Genomic DNA, 19078 nt, shown 5'->3' with positions numbered 1-19078 from the left:
CTTCTTGTTCTTCTCGTCCAGAAGTTTCTTCCTTGGTTGAGGACACTTGTTGGACTTGTGGTCTTCTTTGTGGCACTTTGAGCAAGTCACGGAGGACCCCTTCTCAAGCTTCTTCACCATGTTTTCACAGTTATTTTGAGAAAGTTGGACATTACTCTCTATGCTCTTGCCCTTCAATCTATACATGTCCTTCATGAGTCTTTCCACTTCTTGCTTGAACTCATCATTCTCCTTGGCAATGATATCATCACATGATTCTACAACAACATTCTCATAGCATTTCTCATTGCAAGGGTTAGAGCAAGATTCATCAATTAAATCAATGCAAGAAATTGAAGCATCTACCCTAGAGATTGGAATTTCACAAGGGATAGTTTGCTCCATTTCCAAAGAGTCATTAGTATCATTAATGTTCTCAAAATTTTAATTTGAGCTCTTCATGCTCCTTGCTAAGCAATTTGAATTTGCACATCAACTCTTGAAAATTTATAGCAAGAGAAGCATTTAGATCTTTGAGAGCATTAAGGTTTTTAATTTCTTTTGATGGCTTCTTAATGACTTTTTGGTGCTCATGAACAAGGTCAAGAAATTCATCAATTGAAGGAGAGTCGGAGTCATCATCACTTACATCGTTATCCATACCTTTGGCCATAAAGCAAGTGTTGGATGATGATCCCATGCGAGTGGTGAATTTCTTGTTTGATTCATCACTTGAACTTGATTCTTCACCACCGTTAACTCATTCACCAAATATGGAATATGCTTGTGGCACTTGAACAGCCACATTTGCAGCTCACCTGTTCTTGGATCTTGGAGCACTCCAATAAAGATGCACAGGTGTCAAATGGAGCGCTCCATTGGGCATCTTTATTGATACTCCAGTTCTTGGATCTTGGTTGCAAATATTGGTTTAGAGACATAGAGTTCACTGATTTGCGGTGCTTGTGCTTCTAGTAGCAACTGCAAGTTTGAAAGAGTCTATTCTGTCATGAATTGTGTGGGCAAACTTTTTTCTTCCTCTGTTAGTATAGCTACTAATTCAATTCAATTTTGCTCACGTCAAGCGTATTCGATTTGCAGCAAGAAACCATGGAGACTTTGGAACCGGAAGAAAGCATAGATTCGCATGAAGAAACCATGAATTCACAGAATCTGCAAGACAAAGAAAGCGTGAATTTGCAAGAAGGAACCATGAATTCACAGAATCAGCAAGACAATCTGGGAAGGCCACCGCGTTGCGCACCACATGCAATCTCTGAATTAGGCATACTTCTGTCAGAAACTGCAAGGGAATTTGTCAAAAGTGCTGGGTTTCATAATATGCTGAGGGAATTTCCATCGAAGATTCCAAAATTAACATTTGTTATGTGGCTTATGGACAGAGTCCAATTTGATGAGAGTGGTAACATTGCACTGACCCTAAAAGAGGGAATGACACGAACCCTAACAAAGGAAGATGTATATCTTATTCTTGGAATTGGCAAGACGCCTGGTGAAAGAACTGATCTTCCATCAGGGAATCAAGAATACCCAGCTATACTAAAAAAACTGCATGAGATTTTGAGTTATGCTAGTAGGAAGCTGGCAGAGAAGGGCGCCAAGAAATCAAGAAAGGCCGCCAACAAATCAAGAGTTTTATTCACCAAACAGTGTATTAAGGAGGTGCTTCAGAATGCAGGCGACGATGAAATCAAAAAACACTTTGACGATGAAATGGCTGCCAAGTTATTTTGCTTTGTAGTGTTAGACAAGTTGCTGATTTCACCGGGCTTCAGTACTGTACCTAAATCCCTTTTAGATGCCGTCCTAAATCTTGATGAGTTGAAGAAAGTGGACTGGTCCACTTTAGTCTTCAACAAACTGAAGGAAAGCATTGTTGACTGGAAAACGGGCAGTAGGAATCTCACGGGTTGTATTTACCTGCTGATAGTAAGTATCTTAGTTTCTCTTCTCTTTTTGTGTAGACAGCAAGTTATCTAACTGTAGAATCATGCACAGGTGTTTTTTTTGGACAACATCAAGAATGAATTGCACCAGGATCCCAAGCCCTTTCTGATCCCAAGACTCAGTCGAACGGAGGAACAGACTTGACGTCCCTCAAGTTTAACCGAAGGCACAACTTAGTACATGAAGTTTCAGTCAGTCCATCTTGGCCCTTGAACTCTCTAGCTAGTCCCACATCTTGAAAAGTAGAATTCACAATGGTACAAGGTCATTTTTCATATTCTTGGTACCGAGTAGTGGACCACATTGAGCTTCTGATGAAACTTGAGGGACAATAATGGCTATCGCACCACTTTCAATATTCAGGTTTTTATGGAAAACGTTTACCAAAGATTAATCTTATGGATAGTTTGTGGTGAAAAAAAAAGAAACATATGGCCAAATAAAGTTTATAGTTTGTAGTAACATAACAAAAAGAATTTAGGGCCGAAGTTTAATAGGAAGTGACATCCTAAATTAGCAACCCCCTTATCAGTTCCAAATCAATCTAACAATGTAACCACCAGCTAATCGATTCGAACCAGACCTATCCTCGCATTGCATCTATAATAATGGCGGTCGACCAGGGCTTTCTCGATCTAGCAGGGAAGGACGACCGCGGAGCAGGCTCTGGGCTGACCTGGACAGCGCTGTGGAAGATGCCGCCGACGCCGATGCCGTCCTTGAAGAAGCGGTTGATCTTGCGGACGGTGTTGTTGTCCTTCTCGGAGCCGGAGCCGGGTTTGGTCACGTCGTACACGTGGAGCACCACCTCCCTGCAGGTGGAGCCGGAGCTCATCTCGCCGGCGTCCTCCCCCTCGCCCGATCCCGTCACTTGTGCTGCGAGTCTGGTAGGGTTTCTAGTTTCTTCTTCCCCGATGATCTCTTCAAGGGCAGTCGAGGCGTCACGCGCTCCGTCGCAGTCGGCTTCGGCCTTCGACCCAGTTCGAGTGCGACTCAGGAGGAACGGGCTAATCCTGCCAATGTTGGGCTGACATGGAGAAAGCCCGTTTGGCCCAAGATCTGGGCGCATTTTGTACACTTGGCTGCCCAAAATGCCAGCGACCATTGAATGTGGTCTAGTGGTCTAAATGGCGTTCCGAAACCGTTTTCATCACGTCCAAAAGAAACGTCAAGGAGAAACAGTATTTGCTTATCAACAAAACAAAAAAAAAAGGATCGAGTTAATCCTAGCAAATTATTAATCCCTTTTCGTATCCTAAAGGTAAAGATTCACGCAAACACACACACACACGCGATAGCTGCGCGCGCGGAACGAATCCTGGTCCATTTGCTATAGATGACAAGTGCTCGAATTCTCTCACTTACTATTGCACAAACAAAACGAATGGCAAGATATCATCATCGCATCGAAAGCAACCAGAAACATTTCGCAAGTTTAGATGGCAGATGGCTTGCACTCCTCACCTTCCTCGCGGCGCCACCCCTGCGTCGCCCATCGATGCTCTCCTCGCTTCGCCTTGCAAGGCAACTCATCACGTGACCCCAATCCACCGCGATCTCCTTCCTTCATCCCTTCACACCACCATGCCTCACAGATCTTTGGATGGAATCCAAAAAGAAAAAAAAATCTTGGATGAAACAGGTCCACTGCCTTGTTGAGAGCCATGCGCCGCCGGGCCACGCGGGAGCATCCACGGCATGAACCAGGCCCGCGCGCGCACCCACTGCTGCGCCCTGTCGCCGGCCGCGGGAGCGTTAAAGGCAGGAGCAAGGGCAAATGCGTAATTCTCGCCCGCCGGTCGTTTTCCTCCTCGCTCCATATAAACACTGTGTTCGGCAGGCTGGAGCTGGAGGCTGGAGCTGGAATGATGTGAGAGAAAAATACTGTTGGGCTGGCTAGAGCTGGTGGCTGGAGTGCTGTGAGAGAAAATTACTGTAGCGCTGGAGGCTACAAGACCAGCCGAATGCAGTGAAACTCACTCCACCATTTCCGCAGTGGTCACCTAAGGCTTGCTCCAACGGTTCCCTGGGAGCCGCCCCCCACCATACGTAGGGGGTGTTTTGGGAGAAAATTCTCTTCAACGGTTCCCCCAAAGCTCCCCATATATATATATACAGGGGGAGTTGAAACTCCTCTTATATATAGGGTGAGTTTCAACTCCCCCTATATTCTAATTACACTGTTTCTTCACGATATTAATTTCGTTTGAGTCCCGTAACATGATGATAATACGTATTATGACAGTACAAATACTGTATGAGTTTTTAAAATTCAAAAATGATAAATAAATAGTTAGTTAATGAGTGATAGTATATAGAGGGAATAGATATGGGGGAATGGTTGGAGAGAAGGAGTTATAGGGGAGGAATTTTTTGGAGGGAGATAGTAAAATATAGTAAATAGTACGTTTGGGGAAGTTGGAGAAGGGGAATAGTCGGAGATAACCTAATTCGCTCCGGAGGAGAAACACATCCTTACGCTCGCGAGCCCGCGATGGAGACGAGAAGAATTCCGCGCCCTGTAATCCTCTCCCCACCTTTTGTTTCCGCTGATTCGATTGATTATTGTGATGTTTCGGGGGTTCGTTCGTTTGGTCCTTGATCCAAGCGGCGGCATTCTTATACGTAGGCGGCCGCGGCGCTGCTGGCGGCGTGCACCGGTGCGTCCCGGGCGGGGTGCCGGAAGCACATGGCGAAGATCACGGAATACGGCACCGTCGGGGACGGGAAGACGCTCAACACGACGGCGTTCACCAAGGCGGTGGCGGATCTGTTGGCGCGCGCGCGGCGTGGCGGCGCTGCGCTGGTGGTGTCCCCGGGGAAATGGCTCACTGGGCCCTTCAACCTCACCAGCCACTTCACCCTCTACCTCGACGAGGGCGCCGAGATCCTCGCGTCCCAGGTGAGAATCCATCCTCCTCTCGGCTCTCGCTGCCATTTTCTCAGATTCCATGCTCCTACCGTGGGTACCGCCGTGCTTTAGCCGAGGAACCGCCCGTGTAAAATGGCGCGTTGACCACACACCAATTTAATAGAATGACATGTAGGGCCCAGAAACACTACTCACGTGGATTCACGAGCCAAGTCTAGGTCGCTCCCTTCCACTCTGTTCGGCAGCTCCAGCAGCCTCCAGCCCAATAGTATTTTCCTCTCACACCGCTCCAGCACCAGCTTACAGCTAACCAATATTATTTTTCTCTCGCACCACTCCAGCCACCAGCTCTAGCTTCATCCCAGCGAACAGAGTGGTCGCTAGGGACAATGGCCTTTTGCCTTGGGGCCCCTGATCCCTTCTTTTCTAAGGAAGCCACTGCCATCATCTGTGCAATGCCTAGTGTCGTTGTGCTCTTGAATCTTCGGATAGATTCGAGTGTAATTTCCTTTCATCGATGCCATGGTTCCATGTGATGGCACAGTAGTATGCCATAAAGCCATAGCCTGCAAATCTGCATAAAACGCTTGCGGATGGTTGTAGTGTATCCAAGACGTTTCAGAGAATAATGCAGTTACTGCAGTCTGCTTAAGAATGGCTATGGATCAATAATACAATATATTTCAGAAAAGAAGGGGGCAGTAATTACTAATTACTCTCTCTCTTTCTCTCAGTGTCAAGGTAGCGCATAAACATCTACCAAGGACTCGGTTGGGCTTTGATTGTAACCCCACCATGTACTACTTGGCAGTAGTTGCAGTACCGACAGGAAAAGTTGGTAGCTATTGAATACTTGTAATGCAGCTTTTGATCAAACAGTTTCTTAATACGGACCGCTGGTAGAAAAAGGTCGAGCTGTTTTGGTATTGATCATCTATTTTCGTGGCCTGACAATTTTGACTCGGTGAAACTGAAAGAAAGATCTAAACTATGGATCATCTCCAATGTCACCTTCGTCGACTCGCCGTCATGGAACCTCCACCCTACCTACTGCACGTATGGATCTAAACTCTGAACTCGCACCCCGAAACCTTAGCTCTGACATGGTCATTCGATGGTGAATTTCCTTATGTCTTTGTTGTGCACAGCAATGTGACCATCAGTGGCGTCACCATTCTCGCGCCGGTGCATTCACCAAACACCGATGGCATTGACCCTGGTAGTAGATCCATCAGCTTGCATTCCAGGGGCGGCGCCAGGGGTATGCCCCTGTATGCCTAGGCATACCCAAAATTTAGAGAAAAATATCAACATGTATTCATAGATGTATATACTCCATTGCACAAAAATTGTAGTTTTAGAAAATTTCAAACACATTACTCATACAAAAAAATAACTTTGTTACCTATAATTACTCCTACCAATTGTGATTGAAAACTGTATTATTTATTTGGTTTTCTAGATCCTTAATGAATGCATACACATTGAAACTAGAAAAATAATATTACTGAATATTTGATTCGCTCTATACGTTCTTCTATGCAATGCTTTTTTGGTATAATTGGTATTGCTTTAATTAGATGAATCTCATTACAAGCTAAAACTACATTCTTTGTGGGACAAAATTTGGATGCAAAAAACTATACTTATTTTGACACGGAGAGAGTATCATATACAACTTATGGACCCAATTCAACAAAGCCTAGCAAGGAAGCCCCAAATGCAAAAGAATCATTCTCTCTGTCTCTGCTCATAGCTCGCCCTGAGCCCCCGTCCCCCCCGGCTCCGCGTTTGCCCCAGTGCGCCTCCGGCCCTCGGCTTTGAGCCCTTCGCCTTCGGCCCTCGGCCCTCCGGCTATCCCCTGGATCGGCGTTTGGCGGCACTCCGGCGACCAGCATCCGGCTCTCTCATCCTGATGACCTCCCCAACTCGGCAACGGCAACTCCGGCAGGGGCAGGCCGCAAGCACCCCAGCATTAGTGCGAAGGAGGCCGCCACCGGTTATTATTCGCACCGTTCAACAGCGCTTGGCTGTAGCTACCGCGTGTTGAGGCAGCGCAAAATGGCAATGGCAGCTGTAACAGCAGCCGAACGGTGCGATTATTGATTTGTTATGCAACTTATCGTCAACTATATTGCGTATTAGTTTCAATTTTTTTCTTCTATATTTGGCATACCCAGCCGCAAATTTCTGGCTCCGCCACTGTTGCATTCTCTTCAATGTTGCTCTGAGAGCATGATATATCCGGCCTGTAAACATGAAGCATGACATGTTGAATGTGATCTTACGGTGCCTGTGCAGATTCTTCCTCGCATGTGAAGATCGAGGACTGCTACATCGTCTCCGGCGACGACTGCATCGCCGTAAAGAGCGGCTGGGACCAGTACGGCATCAAGTTCAACATGCCGAGCCAGCACATCGTGATCAAGAGGCTCACCTGCATCTCCCCCACGAGCGCCATGATCGCGCTGGGCAGCGAGATGTCCGGCGGTATCCGCGACGTGCGCGCCGAGGACAGCGTCGCCATCAACACGGAGTCCGCCGTCAGGGTCAAGTCCGGCGTGGGGAGGGGCGGCTTCGTCAAGGACATCTTCGTGCGCGGCCTCAGCCTCCACACCATGAAGTGGGTGTTCTGGATGACCGGCAACTACGGCCAGCACCCGGACAACTGAAAGTGATCGGGTGCTTTAGCCTCAGAGGAGGAGGGAGTGAATTAGACATTAATAAAAAACTTAGACCAAAAGAGTTATGCACTATATAGCCTTTCCTACCAAGAAACTACTCTATGAAAGTAAAGGCACAAATGTTGCAAGCAATAAATGCGGAAACTTAAAAAGCGGGATATGAGATAGCAAACTCTTGACGCGGGTGTTTATCCCGTGGTTCGGTTAGCCACAAAGGCACACCTACATCCACGTTGTTGTAGCACTCACTAAGAGTATTGCTACTCGGCCACCAAGTCTCTTCCGTGAACACAATCACGGTCACCTTGGCCCCGGGTTCCACTAAGGAGCTTCTCCACAAAGGATGGGGTCTCCACGTCCCCCGCACAGAGTGTCGTCGCCGCTCCACACCAAGTCGGAGGGTCGATGACGTTGCCGGTGAGCTTCACGCTCCAAGGTGCCGGCGCACCAAGCTCTTGTTTTGGTTCACTAGAGAACCACAGCACAAAGGCTCAAGTCCTTGCAATCACACTCACTAAGAGCTAATCTAGCACTCACACTTTACAAAGCTAGTGCTATAAGCTAAGGATATGATCTATGAGCTCTTGTATGGCTTGGAGATATTCTTGGATGTGTATAAGGTGTCTTGGGACTCCAGCAATCTTCAAATGGCCGGGGTGAGGCGTATATATAGGCCACCAAGTCTTGTAGCCGTTGCTCCAACGGTCAGCTGAAAATCTGCGTATCACCGGAAGAACCGATGCCTCTGGCAGGGGTAGCGTCGGTTCTTCCGGTCACTCATAAACCGAAGTAGCCGTTGAAGTCCTGACAGCTGACGCAGTGACCACCGGTTGAACCGATGCTTTGTACCGATGCATCACCGGTTCATCCGGTGCTTAAGAATCTTCTACTAGGCGCTGACGTCATTGCACCGACGCAATACTCCGATGCACCGTCGGTTGAACCGGTGCTGAAGAATCTTCTCCTAGGCGCTTGACATCGTCTCTGGAACATAGGACGCCCAATGCACCGATGCCCTTTTTGGACCCGTCGGTTCAACCGGTGCCTATAGGCTGACTTGGCTTCGATTCCCTTCTGCACCAGAATTCCATAGCGTCGGTTCTTCCGACTACCATCGGATGCACCGATGCCCTTGGCGTCGGTTCCTCCGGTGCTCCTGATCCGAAGAGCTTTCAGGGCGCTGCCCTGAGACCCCGTAGGGGTGGCCCTTCGGCCCTTGCTTTGTCTATTTTTTCTTTCTCTTTGTCATCACTTGAACCTAAAAACCTAAGAATGATCATCTTAACAATTATATTAGTCCAAGTGTTGTGTTGTCATTCGATCACCAAAATCAATCGAAATGGCATAAATAGTGCCATGTTCGTTACAACAACTCGTCCGACCCCGACGCGATGCCCGAGGTCACCGGCATCAACTACAGCGACGTGTTCTCTGAGAACGTGACCATGGCCGGCAGGATGGAGGGCATCCCCAACGACCCCTACACCGGCATCTGCATACCCAACGCCCCGGACGCCAAGGAGCTGCAATGGAACTGCACCAACGTCAAGGGGGTCACCTCCGCCGTGACGCCCAAGCCGTGCCCGGAGCTTGGGGCGGAGGGCAAGCCGTGCGCCTTCCCGGAGGAAGAGCTCATCATCGGCCCGCACAAATTGCCCCAGTGTACCTACTATTGGTAGTTTGCCGAATGAGGTCATATAGAAGCTCAGCGATAGTCTAGACAACAAGTGTGAGAAATGCAGCTGAAATAATATAGTTCTATCAAAATAATATCCATTTACACATTGTTTCCATTTCGTATGCCAGTGACTCGAAATCATGGCATCAGAAATTTCTGAAATCATGCCAAGAAAGCTTTTGCATTCCGAATTCTGACCTTTCTTAAGTACAACAGTTACAGAATTGAGAGACAACAACATCAGATTTCTAAACCAAACCCTGCAAAAAAATATCACAATTAACAAGCTGTGCAGCTAGCTCACTGCCAGACCATGGGTTCCTCTCCTCACTTTCTTCCTCCCTTGCCCTTGCCCTTGCTCAAGAAGTGGTGGCGCTTCAACCTCTTCTTCCGGATCACCACGTCAGACTTGATGTTCTCCGAGAAGGGCATGCCAAGGAGGGCGAGCAGCCTGAAGGCCTCGTTGTCCGTCTTGGCGGTGGTGACGATGCACACGTCCATGCCGTTCTTCTTCCCGCCCACCTCGTAGGGGATCTCAGGGAACACGCCCTGATCACGGAGGCCAAGACTATAGTTGCCGTGCCCGTCGAAGCTGTTGGGGTTGACGCCAAGAAAGTCCATGGTCCTAGGAAGCCCAAGGTTGATGATCCTATCCAGGAAGTTGTACATTATCTACAGCCAAGGACACCAAATTAAGCTTATGCCAATCAATCAGGCTAACAATTTCCACTAGTACAGAGCAGATTATGCTGAGATGCAAGGTTTCTAATCACCACGAGTTTCTAATTTCATATGCAAACCTGTCAACTGCGAACGTATGAATTTCAAGGAGGTCAAAGGAATGATAATGGGGCTCACCCTGCCGCGGAGGGTGACTGCGATACCGATGGTGTTTCCCTCACGGATCTTGAAGCTGGCCACTGACTTCTTGGCCTTGGTCTTGACGGGCCACTGTCCGGTGATATTGGCGAGGTCCTTCATGGCGGCCTCCAGCCCCTTGGAGTTGCCCGCCTCGGCGCCCAGGCCGCAGTTCACCACAATCTTCTCCACCTTGGGAACCTAGTCGAACCAAACACCCACCCAACGCCTCAAAACTCAACCACGCCTACGAATTTGCCAACATACGTGATAAACGGATGCCCTTTCTGTTGTGAGGAGTAGGGTCGAGCACCTGGTGGACATTGGTGTAGCCGAACTCCTCGGTGATGAGCGGGACGACCTTCTGGTCGTAGACGGCCTTGAGCCGGTGCACCCTCTGGGCCTCTGCGGGGTCAACGAGCACGATGCCGGAGGGCGAGATCGGCGGCGGCGTCGGCTTGGGCGGCGCTTCGGTGGCCGCGGAGGCGACGACGCGGAGAGCTCGGCGGGGAAGCGGGGAGGGGAGTAGCAGGCAGCGCCGTGCGGCGGTGTTGGAGACGGGGAAGGGGACGCCCGAGGAGGGCACGGTCACAGCCGTGGCAGCCATTGGAGCGGGGTGCGCGGAGGCGGAGCCGAGCGCGGCTTTATGCCGTGGATGAGGAAGATGGATAAGGCACTGGCTGTGCCGCGCTATCCCCTCGCCTGTGGCAACCGTGGGCTTTCTTTCACCCTTGCTCTGTTTCCAGGCCCATTGTGCCTCTTGCCTAGACTGACAGGCCCCAAGATGGGCCACTGGCATGGGCTTTACACAACCTGCAGTAGAAGGCCCATCCGGACGATAAAATTGGACAACCTGCTGCTCCTCAAAAAAAAAAAAAGGCTCTCCCCCACCTTGTAAATCAAAGTGTTAGAAAACAAATAGGCTTTAAAATAGTCACTAGCGAAGTGTTGCTCAGAGAGACGACAGCAAGGTGGGCCGACAATCAGCCGCAAACTCTGACAGTCTAACAGCGCCTGCGATCGGATCAAGGCGATCTCGTCCCATGTTCCGCATTGAAAAGGCAAAAGAGTATCACGAGGAGGATCCTGGTCACATGCGTATGCTGATGAGACGATCAGGAGAAGGTGATGATTTTTAAGGTCCCAGGTCCCTCCCAGTCCCAGCGACCCAGACCCAACTCCCAACTGTATCATCAGTTCCTTTGTCAGTTGAGTGCTGATCACCTGCCCCCGTGCGGCTGCGCCCCTGTTCCACCGGCGGCCAGCAACAGCACGACCACGGTTCCGGCGATCACGAACAATGCCACCCCGACCACTGGTTGCATTGCATGTGGTGGGCAAGCTCGTACAAGATTCGACACGACCTGACCGTTAACAATAATGTCAATACTACTGCAGTAGCTGTCGATCTTCATGAACCTGTCCCGAGTAGAACACCTTCGTTTCCACTAACTATCAGCATGAGCAGCAGTAGTGTGCTCTAGCCTCCGATCCGTCCCGTCCCAACCACGCACCTCGCAGGACGAATCATGCACGAGCTGCCACATGTAACTGAATTAATCCTCTGCTCTCCTATTGACAGAAGAAAGGAGGAAATGCGCGCGCGCGCACACACACTAGTGGACTAGTGGTATAGTATATATGTAAGGGACTAACGGCTACACAGCAGAGCACTAGAAGATGTGAAAAGATCTAATGTGAAAGCACAGAATCAGCGGAATGGGCTGCTTCAGGTATATATAGCAGGCAGGCAGGCAGGCAGCTCTTATTGGACAGTATCTAAGGTCCCTTTCCTCTTGATCCTCTTGTTGATCTCCTTCTCCAGCTCCTCGGTCCCTCCCACCTCCTCCAGCTCCTGCAGGTCGTACGTAGACAACAAAATTTTACTAAATTTCAATTTGAAATCTGCACAATCGAATCGAACTGATGAGGGTATGAAACATGAATTAATCCAAACCAAACCTTGGGGCCGAGGAACAGGCCGTAGGGCACGCCCTGGAACTTGTCCATGTGGTGAATCTGCAGGCACGGGGGACAGGAGTTAAGAGGCAGGCAGATCCCGGCCGGCAGGTGAAGAGAAACTGTTTGTTGCGGCGGTTGGGTAGGACACAGGAGACAGGACCGGACATGACCTGATGGGCGGCGGCGACGCGCCGGAAGTAGGGCACGTTCTCGATGGGGCCCACGGGGAAGCGGCGGTGGACGAGGCCGTCGTGCACGAACATGTACGCCATCCCGAACAGCGTGATCCCCAGGCCCTGCAGCAACGAACGGCCACGTCAGTCAGGTCTTGCTTGTTTCCTCAGATTTTTCTTTAATCTGTGTCACATAAAAAAGAATCTTACTATTTTAAAATATAAATAAAATCTATTTATAAATATCTTTTAACAGCTGAGTGCTAATTTGTGAGACGAATCTAATAATTCTAATTAATCCATAATTTACTACAGTGATACTACAGTGACCATCCGCTAAACATAAATTAGTATATCTCATTAGATTTGTCTCGCAGTTTAGCCATAAAATTCTACAATTAGTTTTACAATTAATTTTTATTTAATACTTCTAAATACTAAAATTCTCTTTAATGTGACATGGACTAAAATTTAGCCCCTCACACCAAATAACCCCTCAGACCTGCCGTGTGTGAGTGTGACCGTTGGATTGGATGCCATTGTAGGTAGGTTAATCGATACGGGATCGCGTCAAGATCCTCCTCTCCTTGTCTTTTCTCTTCTTTGTCTGATGATAATTCCATCTTTTCTTGCCAGTGTTTTTGGTAACTGCTCTCTCTGCCAGCTTTTTGACCGTCGAATCACTTCACCCGGGCGTATGTGGATGTGGATGTGGATGTGATCATCATGCGCGCGCAATGGTTTGTAAAGTTGATGCCACGTTGAGCACGCTTGGTCAAATTCTAATGTTTTTGGGGGACCCCGACCCCGACCCCGGGCGAGAAAGCAACGCGGTAGTAAAAATAAAAAATGGAGGTCGAGAGGGGAGGGGTGTTGAGTGTTGACGACTCACTCACCGCGCCGAAGCAGAGGCCGGGGACGAGGCCGCGGTTGAAGAAGCCGTAGGCCAGGAGCGACATGGCCGGGACGGCGTTGACGATGGCGAAGACGTCGTTGAGCTCGAAGGGCCCGTCGCGGGGGCGGTGGTGGGACTCGTGCATGTGCCACAGCGACGCGTGCCACAGCGCCCGGTGCGCCCACCGCGCCCAGAACTCCATCCCGACCTGCACCCACCAATCCATCTCATTCTCACTCTCATCTCTCTCACAAGCACAACGCGCGCCCAAAGCAGTCGTCTCGTCACTTACCGCGGCGCCCACCGAAAGCGCAAAGGTGCCCACCATTTCCGTCACCGGGATCTCGCCGCCCTGATCAAGATCAACCCACCACCCAGCCGGAACAAACAAACAAAGGCATCAGCGACCGGCGCGGAATCGATACGCCGCCGTCCGGGGCTTGCGGTGCGTACCTCCATTTGCCAGGCGAAGCGGTAGTAGACGGCGGCGGCGGCCATGGACGTGATCCCGAGGCTGGACATCACCGCCGCCACCAGGTACGTCCGCCGCTCCGACTGCTTCCGCGCCGCGCGCTCCGACACCGCCCGCCGCGCGGCCTCGCCGTCGCCGTCCGCCGCTTCGCCGGCGACGACGGCCTCGTCGTCCGCCGCCGCGCGCGCGCGCGGGCGCACCGGGAGGGGCGCGAGCACCAGCAGCCGCGGCGCCGCGCGGGGCACCGACGCGGCCGGCCGGGGCCCCCGGAGGCGCGACGCGGCGACCGGGATTGGAGCCGCCGCCACCAGCCTCGCGACGGCCATGGCAAGCCGGCCGTGTGCAGGCAGGCGGACACCACTGAGTGAAGGGGTCGGACAGGGATCGCTGGTTCCGCGCCGGCCCCGACTAGTTTTGGGCGCGTGGTGGGTGTACGTGCGGTCGGCCTCGGCGCACGGGATGTGCGGGCGACGGAGGACAAACAAAAACAAATGGGCCGGAGTCGTCGTCGTCGTCGTTGGCAGGAGGAGGCAGCGAGCCAACAGCTCGCGGGCCAGTGGCGGAGCTAGGAATTTGCGACTGGGTATGTCACGTAAAAAAATTTCAAAGCAAATACACAATACAATGGACGATAAGTTATAATGGCCACAACAAATTCATAATAATAACAAAAGTATAAGTAATAATTAAAGAATATTATAAAACAATAAAGGCTAGTACAATATAATCCTACGACCCCTTCTGTTTGAAGAGATTGATAATATCCTCATCTTTCACTTGACTGAAGAATTCTGTCTGAATAAATGTAACTAAGCAAATGTAATCGCAGCCCGCGAGCGATAGCCGATGGGGGCGAGCGCGCGAGGTGATGGGCTACCCGCCTATCGCTAGAGTGACCAAGTGTGAGAGCCGTCGAGCGCCAATTGCCGAGCTAGGGATGCGCCGATGAGGCCTCCAGGATGCGGCGCTGAGGCGAGCGGGGAAAGGGGTGATACAATGCGACTCGCTGCTTGCGAGATGCGAGTACGCGAGTCTAGACCTGTATGGTTACTTCAAACCCATAAGCCTCTTGTAGAGGCGGAATAATAGGGGTGTGGAGTGGTACATGTTAAAAAATGTTATTTTCTTGATGCGGCCCACAAGAAATAAACCTCGTAAGCATTTTTTAAAGGAGCTTATGGGTTTATGGAGGGGCTTATAAGTCTATGTGTTTGGATGAAATGAGACTTATTTGAAGTTTATTGGGCTAGTTTCTCCCTTGATGAGCTAGTAGACTTTGTTCCTTCATGTGCTGAATATACATGATACATATAAATATGGATACATATTAATATTTGATCTCAAATCATGGGTATGCCAAGGCATAGAGGGGCATACCCTACCGCCGCCCATGTCGCGGGCATGGAAATCCGGGACGAGCGCCGGCCGGAGCGGCCGCTGCTGCCTGCGTTTTTATACTAGCCGGATCGCGCGGCGCGAGCTGAGACGGCCTGGTGGTCCACGCGACGCGATGCGAGGCTGACTCACCTCTCCAGCCTTTCTACCTCTCTGATCCAGTGCTGCATGTACTATATATTTTAGGAAGAGAATGAAAGCCAGAGGAGTAGCATTATTCCCTGGCTGCTGTGGGTGGAAAATGAATGCCACTAGCGCCGACCTGCGCCGCGGCCATACGCGATCGCCCGCCGTTGGCCGTTCCTTCTCCTGTCGACCGGACCGGACCCCCTGGGCCCTGGGCCCTGGCCTGTCCTCTTCCACAGGCCACACGCCACAGTAGTGTCTTCCTCCTCCTCCGGGTAAGCCGCAGTTCACCGGCAACCATTGCAGCAACCATCTCATCGCGTCTAAAAGGGAAACCATTCTTCTTCTTTTTTTTGAAAAAGAGGAAGCCATTCTTCTAGTATACTCTTTCTCGCGTGACCAACGCTGGCCAAGTATTTTACTCTCAGGCAGAATGCAATGCGTTGGAGCCTTGGAGGAGGCAGAGTCAATAGAAGAAGGGAAACGTGTCCCGGTGTAAGGGCAGGGGCCCTGCATGCGCCGGCTATTTGGTGGTCTGCCCTGCCGCCCCACTACGGACCGCACTTGCCGACGGCCACCCCCCACACCCCACGGCGACTATACAAAAGGATATCGGAGGGACAAGGACGCGGGCGCGGCCGAGCTCTGCCGTCCGGACACCTGGTGCTCGATGTGGTGGTGATCCAACGGAAGGAAAGCGATCGAGGTGTGAGTGCGAGTGGCCTTCATGCCATGCCATGGTGGGTGGCGACGGCGACGCGGGCGACGGGAAGAGCGAATGAACGAGCTCGTGACCGGTCGCCCTAGTGGCGCTGCTGCCCGCCGCGCCGCGTTTGCTCGGGCTCGCCGCCACGTAGCTCGCCTGCCGGGCAGGATAGCCGATACCGGATTCCATTGGCGCACGTAGCGGCAGCCTCTCGTCCGATCGGGGTCAAAACCGACAGCGATTGGGGGAGCTTTTCGTTGATCTGGATGGATGCCTCGGATGTGCTCGCTCCTTCCCTTGTGGCTACGATGATGACATGGATTATTGTTGGAATCCGCTACGTGGAGTGGAGGGCTTGCTGGAGGTCGCTGCTGAAGGCTCCACGTTGCCATGCCATGCGCCGTTTCCTCATACGGCCGGCTACTATGCTCTGTGCAGCGAGAGCGATCATTCATGGGTGCCACTGCAGGACCCTGGGGAGAAAAGCCATGACCGAGTGGGGAATATTATTGCGACATGTGATTGGGACGTGGCGCTGATGTGGCAAACGAGAAGATATTTTCCTTGGCTGGTTGATCGATTCATGCGTGGACGGCGCATGCATGGATGATCTTTTTCATCACGAAGCCAGGAATGCTCTGAGCTTCGAAACACTACTAATAAACTTTCATTTATTCGAGTTCAGACTCCTGACGTACACACATGTAAGAGCAGCCAGTCCAGTCATGACGGGCCACGTGGCACGAAGACCCGAACAACATCAGCGTCCACCTCCCCCGTCCATGGCGGTCAGCTGCGGACTGATGATGATGGCGACCGAACAAGGCCGGCGACAGTGCGGGAAAGTGGAATCACTCAAAAATTAGGTCCTGTTATTAGCTAGTGGACGATCGGCCTACCTAGTTGAACAAGAGAGGAGTTTGGAATTTTTTGCAGACATCATGTTTCTTTAACTTTTGGTAAGCTCGCCTCTCCCGTGCACGCATATGTTTAGTGGTGAATTACGTAATACACTAAGACAGAAGACAGATGAGACGTGAGACACTACTTCTATCTTTCTCCTTTCCTCTGAGATATAAAGAGAATCCATTTGAGGTTGTTAATATGAAACCCAGTAGTTCAGCTGATTTGTGTGATTTCGGATCGATTTTTCTCGTCTTTTGCTTGAGGAAAATCTCACACCAACTATCTACACCAACTCATATCAACTATCGCCAAAGCCGATCAGATCATAGGCCCTGGAAAAAGACAAACTATCTCACAATACAATAATTATTTTTTTAGATTAGAAAAAGCTCATATCAACTCATATCAACTTTTTTTTTTGAGGGACTGCACCAGTTTTATTATCAAGTAGCACTATAGCTGGTACAAACTCCATCCGGAGGATCAATGAACCATACATATCACCCTACATCATTATATATCGAGCTTCTTGCTATTCTGTGGGCATCGCCATTTGAGTTCCTGCCTTCATGAACAAAATTTGCCTTTGTGAAGCTCGTCATCTCCGCCTTAATCTCCCGGACAATGTGGCCATACAAGCCCATGCCTGACCCCTGTATGCTACACACCACATTCACACAATCGGATGCGATCGTAATCCTCTGCATCCCCAGATCTCGCGCAAGAACAAGCCCCTCCCTGCCGGCCAGTGTTTCTGCAATTTCTGGTGAAGAAACTCCCGTCACCACGAGAGCTGACGCACCTTGGAAGATGCCAGCTTCCTCTCTCGCTACCGCTGCAACGACTGCCATAGATGAGTTCTTAGACAGTGCTGCATCGACATTGATCTTCATCATTCCTTGTGGTGGCGGGATCCATCTTGGTGCTGGAGGCCGCTCTCCCCTGTGACTCTCCGCCCGTGGCTTCTCCATATTCAGTTCAGATAGGAACTTCTCCACAAAAGAATGAGTCGATAGCGGACTCTGGAACAATTCTTCATGAATCACCTTTTCACCTTGCATACCATATCGCCCACAAAGTTACCACCAGACGCATTAAGTTCTCGTGATGTAAAACTGCTATGGCCTCATGTATCCATCCCCACGCATCACCCTGCTGGGCTTGTGCAATAAACTCCAGGAGCTCCTCTCCTTGCAAAGCCTAGACACATCTCGCCATGTTACACTCCAGCAGTGAATGCCTCCATGAGTCCGGTTTGCCACAGATGGTGCAATTAGGATGTTGCACCATGTGTCTGCGGTATCGAACATCTCCGGTCGGAACTGACTGTCTCGCGAGTCTCCAAAGAAACACGCGAATCTTGGAAGGAACTTTTATATTCCACAAGTCCGACCACTCCTTCTGGTCCGCTTGAACTTCAGATCGACCAGCATTGTGTTCAATCCAATCCGTCCTTCGCTCCCGGTTGTTTACAAGCATCCGATACGCTGACCTGACCGAGAACAAACCAGATTTTTCATAGTGCCAGGCCCAGAAGTCATTTTGCCTCCGGGTTGTTAAGGTATGCTCGCTATCAGTTCCCAATCCATTGGCAGAAAATGCACTCTGGGCGCTTCTAAATCCCATGTCTTTAGCACTGGATCAATCAGTTCATGTACTTTAACCGGCGGTGTGTTGCTCAAACAGCTAACCGGCCTCATCATGCCATCTCTTGGCAGCCAGTTCATCTGCCAAACATCCGTCTCCTCGCCGGTCCCAATTCGCCTAATTAAGCCTTGCTTTAGAACATCCTTCCCGTCGATAACAGCTCTCCAAATTCTAGATGGAGAAGGTCCCAATTCAGCTTCCAGGAAGTCTGTCTCCGAAAAGTAAACTACTTTAAGAACTCTTGAACTGAGGGCCTGTAGTTCTTGGAGAATTCGCCACGCCTGCCTTGCTAATAAGGCAAGGTTGAATAATTCAATGTCCCTGAAACCCAGGCCACCCATATATTTTGGTTTTGTCATGTCTTCCCATGCTACCCAGCATGTCCTCCTTTTACCCTCTTTGCTTCCCCACCAGAAACCTCTCAGCAGTCCATCAATATGTTGGCAAAGGCCTCATGGTAATCTGAAACAGGACATAGAAAAGATCGGTACCGCTTGTGCCACAGCCTTGATTAAGACCTCTTTCCCACCAGCTGATAAGGTCTGTTCCATCCATCCTTGGACCTTCTTCCACACTCTGTCTTTAAGATATTTGAAGGCTCCATTGGTCGAAAGACCAACGTTTGTGGACATCCCCAAATACTTCTCGCTTAGTGCCACATTGTGCACTTGTAGGGAAGCCTTGATCTCCTCCTGGATATTTCCACTAACACCCTTTGCAAAGTGAATGGAAGATTTATCTGCATTGATCCTCTGTC

General features: G+C 50.3%; 4 protein-coding genes across 4 annotated transcripts; 2 read left to right on the top strand and 2 right to left on the bottom strand.

Annotated features, from left to right (window-relative positions):
* The first annotated feature begins 877 nt into the window (after positions 1-877).
* Positions 878-2091, top strand: LOC120689406. Its single transcript, XM_039971693.1, has 2 exons — positions 878-1929; positions 1999-2091. The coding sequence occupies exons 1-2, from the start codon at positions 1090-1092 to the stop codon at positions 2089-2091; spliced, it is 933 nt and encodes a 310-aa protein (XP_039827627.1). The 5' UTR covers positions 878-1089.
* A 1520-nt stretch (positions 2092-3611) lies between these two features.
* LOC120689405 (probable polygalacturonase) lies at positions 3612-9452 on the top strand. The gene is made up of 7 exons (XM_039971692.1): positions 3612-3728; positions 4577-4849; positions 4894-4946; positions 5699-5875; positions 5968-6038; positions 7121-7483; positions 8872-9452. The coding sequence occupies exons 1-7, from the start codon at positions 3612-3614 to the stop codon at positions 9180-9182; spliced, it is 1365 nt and encodes a 454-aa protein (XP_039827626.1). The 3' UTR covers positions 9183-9452.
* Positions 9241-10682, bottom strand: LOC120690204 (50S ribosomal protein L5, chloroplastic). The gene is made up of 3 exons (XM_039972775.1): positions 10353-10682; positions 10040-10240; positions 9241-9853 (listed from the first exon to the last, which is right to left on the bottom strand). Exons 1-3 carry the CDS (start codon positions 10644-10646, stop codon positions 9509-9511), a joined length of 840 nt encoding a protein of 279 aa, XP_039828709.1. The 5' UTR covers positions 10647-10682; the 3' UTR covers positions 9241-9508.
* An 887-nt stretch (positions 10683-11569) lies between these two features.
* On the bottom strand, positions 11570-14089 carry LOC120690205 (beta-carotene 3-hydroxylase, chloroplastic-like). Its single transcript, XM_039972776.1, has 6 exons — positions 13523-14089; positions 13362-13421; positions 13071-13277; positions 12172-12297; positions 12002-12058; positions 11570-11894 (listed from the first exon to the last, which is right to left on the bottom strand). Exons 1-6 carry the CDS (start codon positions 13865-13867, stop codon positions 11805-11807), a joined length of 885 nt encoding a protein of 294 aa, XP_039828710.1. The 5' UTR covers positions 13868-14089; the 3' UTR covers positions 11570-11804.
* Between the last annotated feature and the right edge of the window lie 4989 nt (positions 14090-19078).

The sequence above is a fragment of the Panicum virgatum genome, chromosome 9N (genome assembly GCF_016808335.1).
Source record: "Panicum virgatum strain AP13 chromosome 9N, P.virgatum_v5, whole genome shotgun sequence".
Taxonomy (NCBI): domain Eukaryota; kingdom Viridiplantae; phylum Streptophyta; class Magnoliopsida; order Poales; family Poaceae; genus Panicum; species Panicum virgatum.
This window is presented reverse-complemented; position numbering and strand designations above follow the sequence as displayed.

What these genes read in the sequence shown, in the direction of transcription:
- LOC120689405 (XM_039971692.1), top strand. Translation starts at nt 3,612, where the DNA reads ATGCGCCGCCGGGCCACGCGGGAGCATCCACGGCATGAACCAGGCCCG. An exon ending in GCAGGAGCAAGGGCAAATGC is followed by an intron (nt 3,729 to 4,576) that starts GTAATTCTCGCC and finishes TCTTATACGTAG; the next exon opens with GCGGCCGCGGCGCTGCTGGC. An exon ending in TTAGCCGAGGAACCGCCCGT is followed by an intron (nt 4,947 to 5,698) that starts GTAAAATGGCGC and finishes TTGATCAAACAG; the next exon opens with TTTCTTAATACGGACCGCTG.
- LOC120690204 (XM_039972775.1), bottom strand. Translation starts at nt 10,646, where the DNA reads ATGGCTGCCACGGCTGTGACCGTGCCCTCCTCGGGCGTCCCCTTCCCC. An exon ending in GCTACACCAATGTCCACCAG is followed by an intron (nt 10,241 to 10,352) that starts GTGCTCGACCCT and finishes TGGTTCGACTAG; the next exon opens with GTTCCCAAGGTGGAGAAGAT. An exon ending in CAGTCACCCTCCGCGGCAGG is followed by an intron (nt 9,854 to 10,039) that starts GTGAGCCCCATT and finishes CCTTGGCTGTAG; the next exon opens with ATAATGTACAACTTCCTGGA.
- LOC120690205 (XM_039972776.1), bottom strand. Translation starts at nt 13,867, where the DNA reads ATGGCCGTCGCGAGGCTGGTGGCGGCGGCTCCAATCCCGGTCGCCGCG. An exon ending in CGCTTTCGGTGGGCGCCGCG is followed by an intron (nt 13,278 to 13,361) that starts GTAAGTGACGAG and finishes TGGTGGGTGCAG; the next exon opens with GTCGGGATGGAGTTCTGGGC. An exon ending in GCGTCGCCGCCGCCCATCAG is followed by an intron (nt 12,059 to 12,171) that starts GTCATGTCCGGT and finishes CCGTGCCTGCAG; the next exon opens with ATTCACCACATGGACAAGTT.
- LOC120689406 (XM_039971693.1), top strand. Translation starts at nt 1,090, where the DNA reads ATGGAGACTTTGGAACCGGAAGAAAGCATAGATTCGCATGAAGAAACC. An exon ending in GTTGTATTTACCTGCTGATA is followed by an intron (nt 1,930 to 1,998) that starts GTAAGTATCTTA and finishes AATCATGCACAG; the next exon opens with GTGTTTTTTTTGGACAACAT.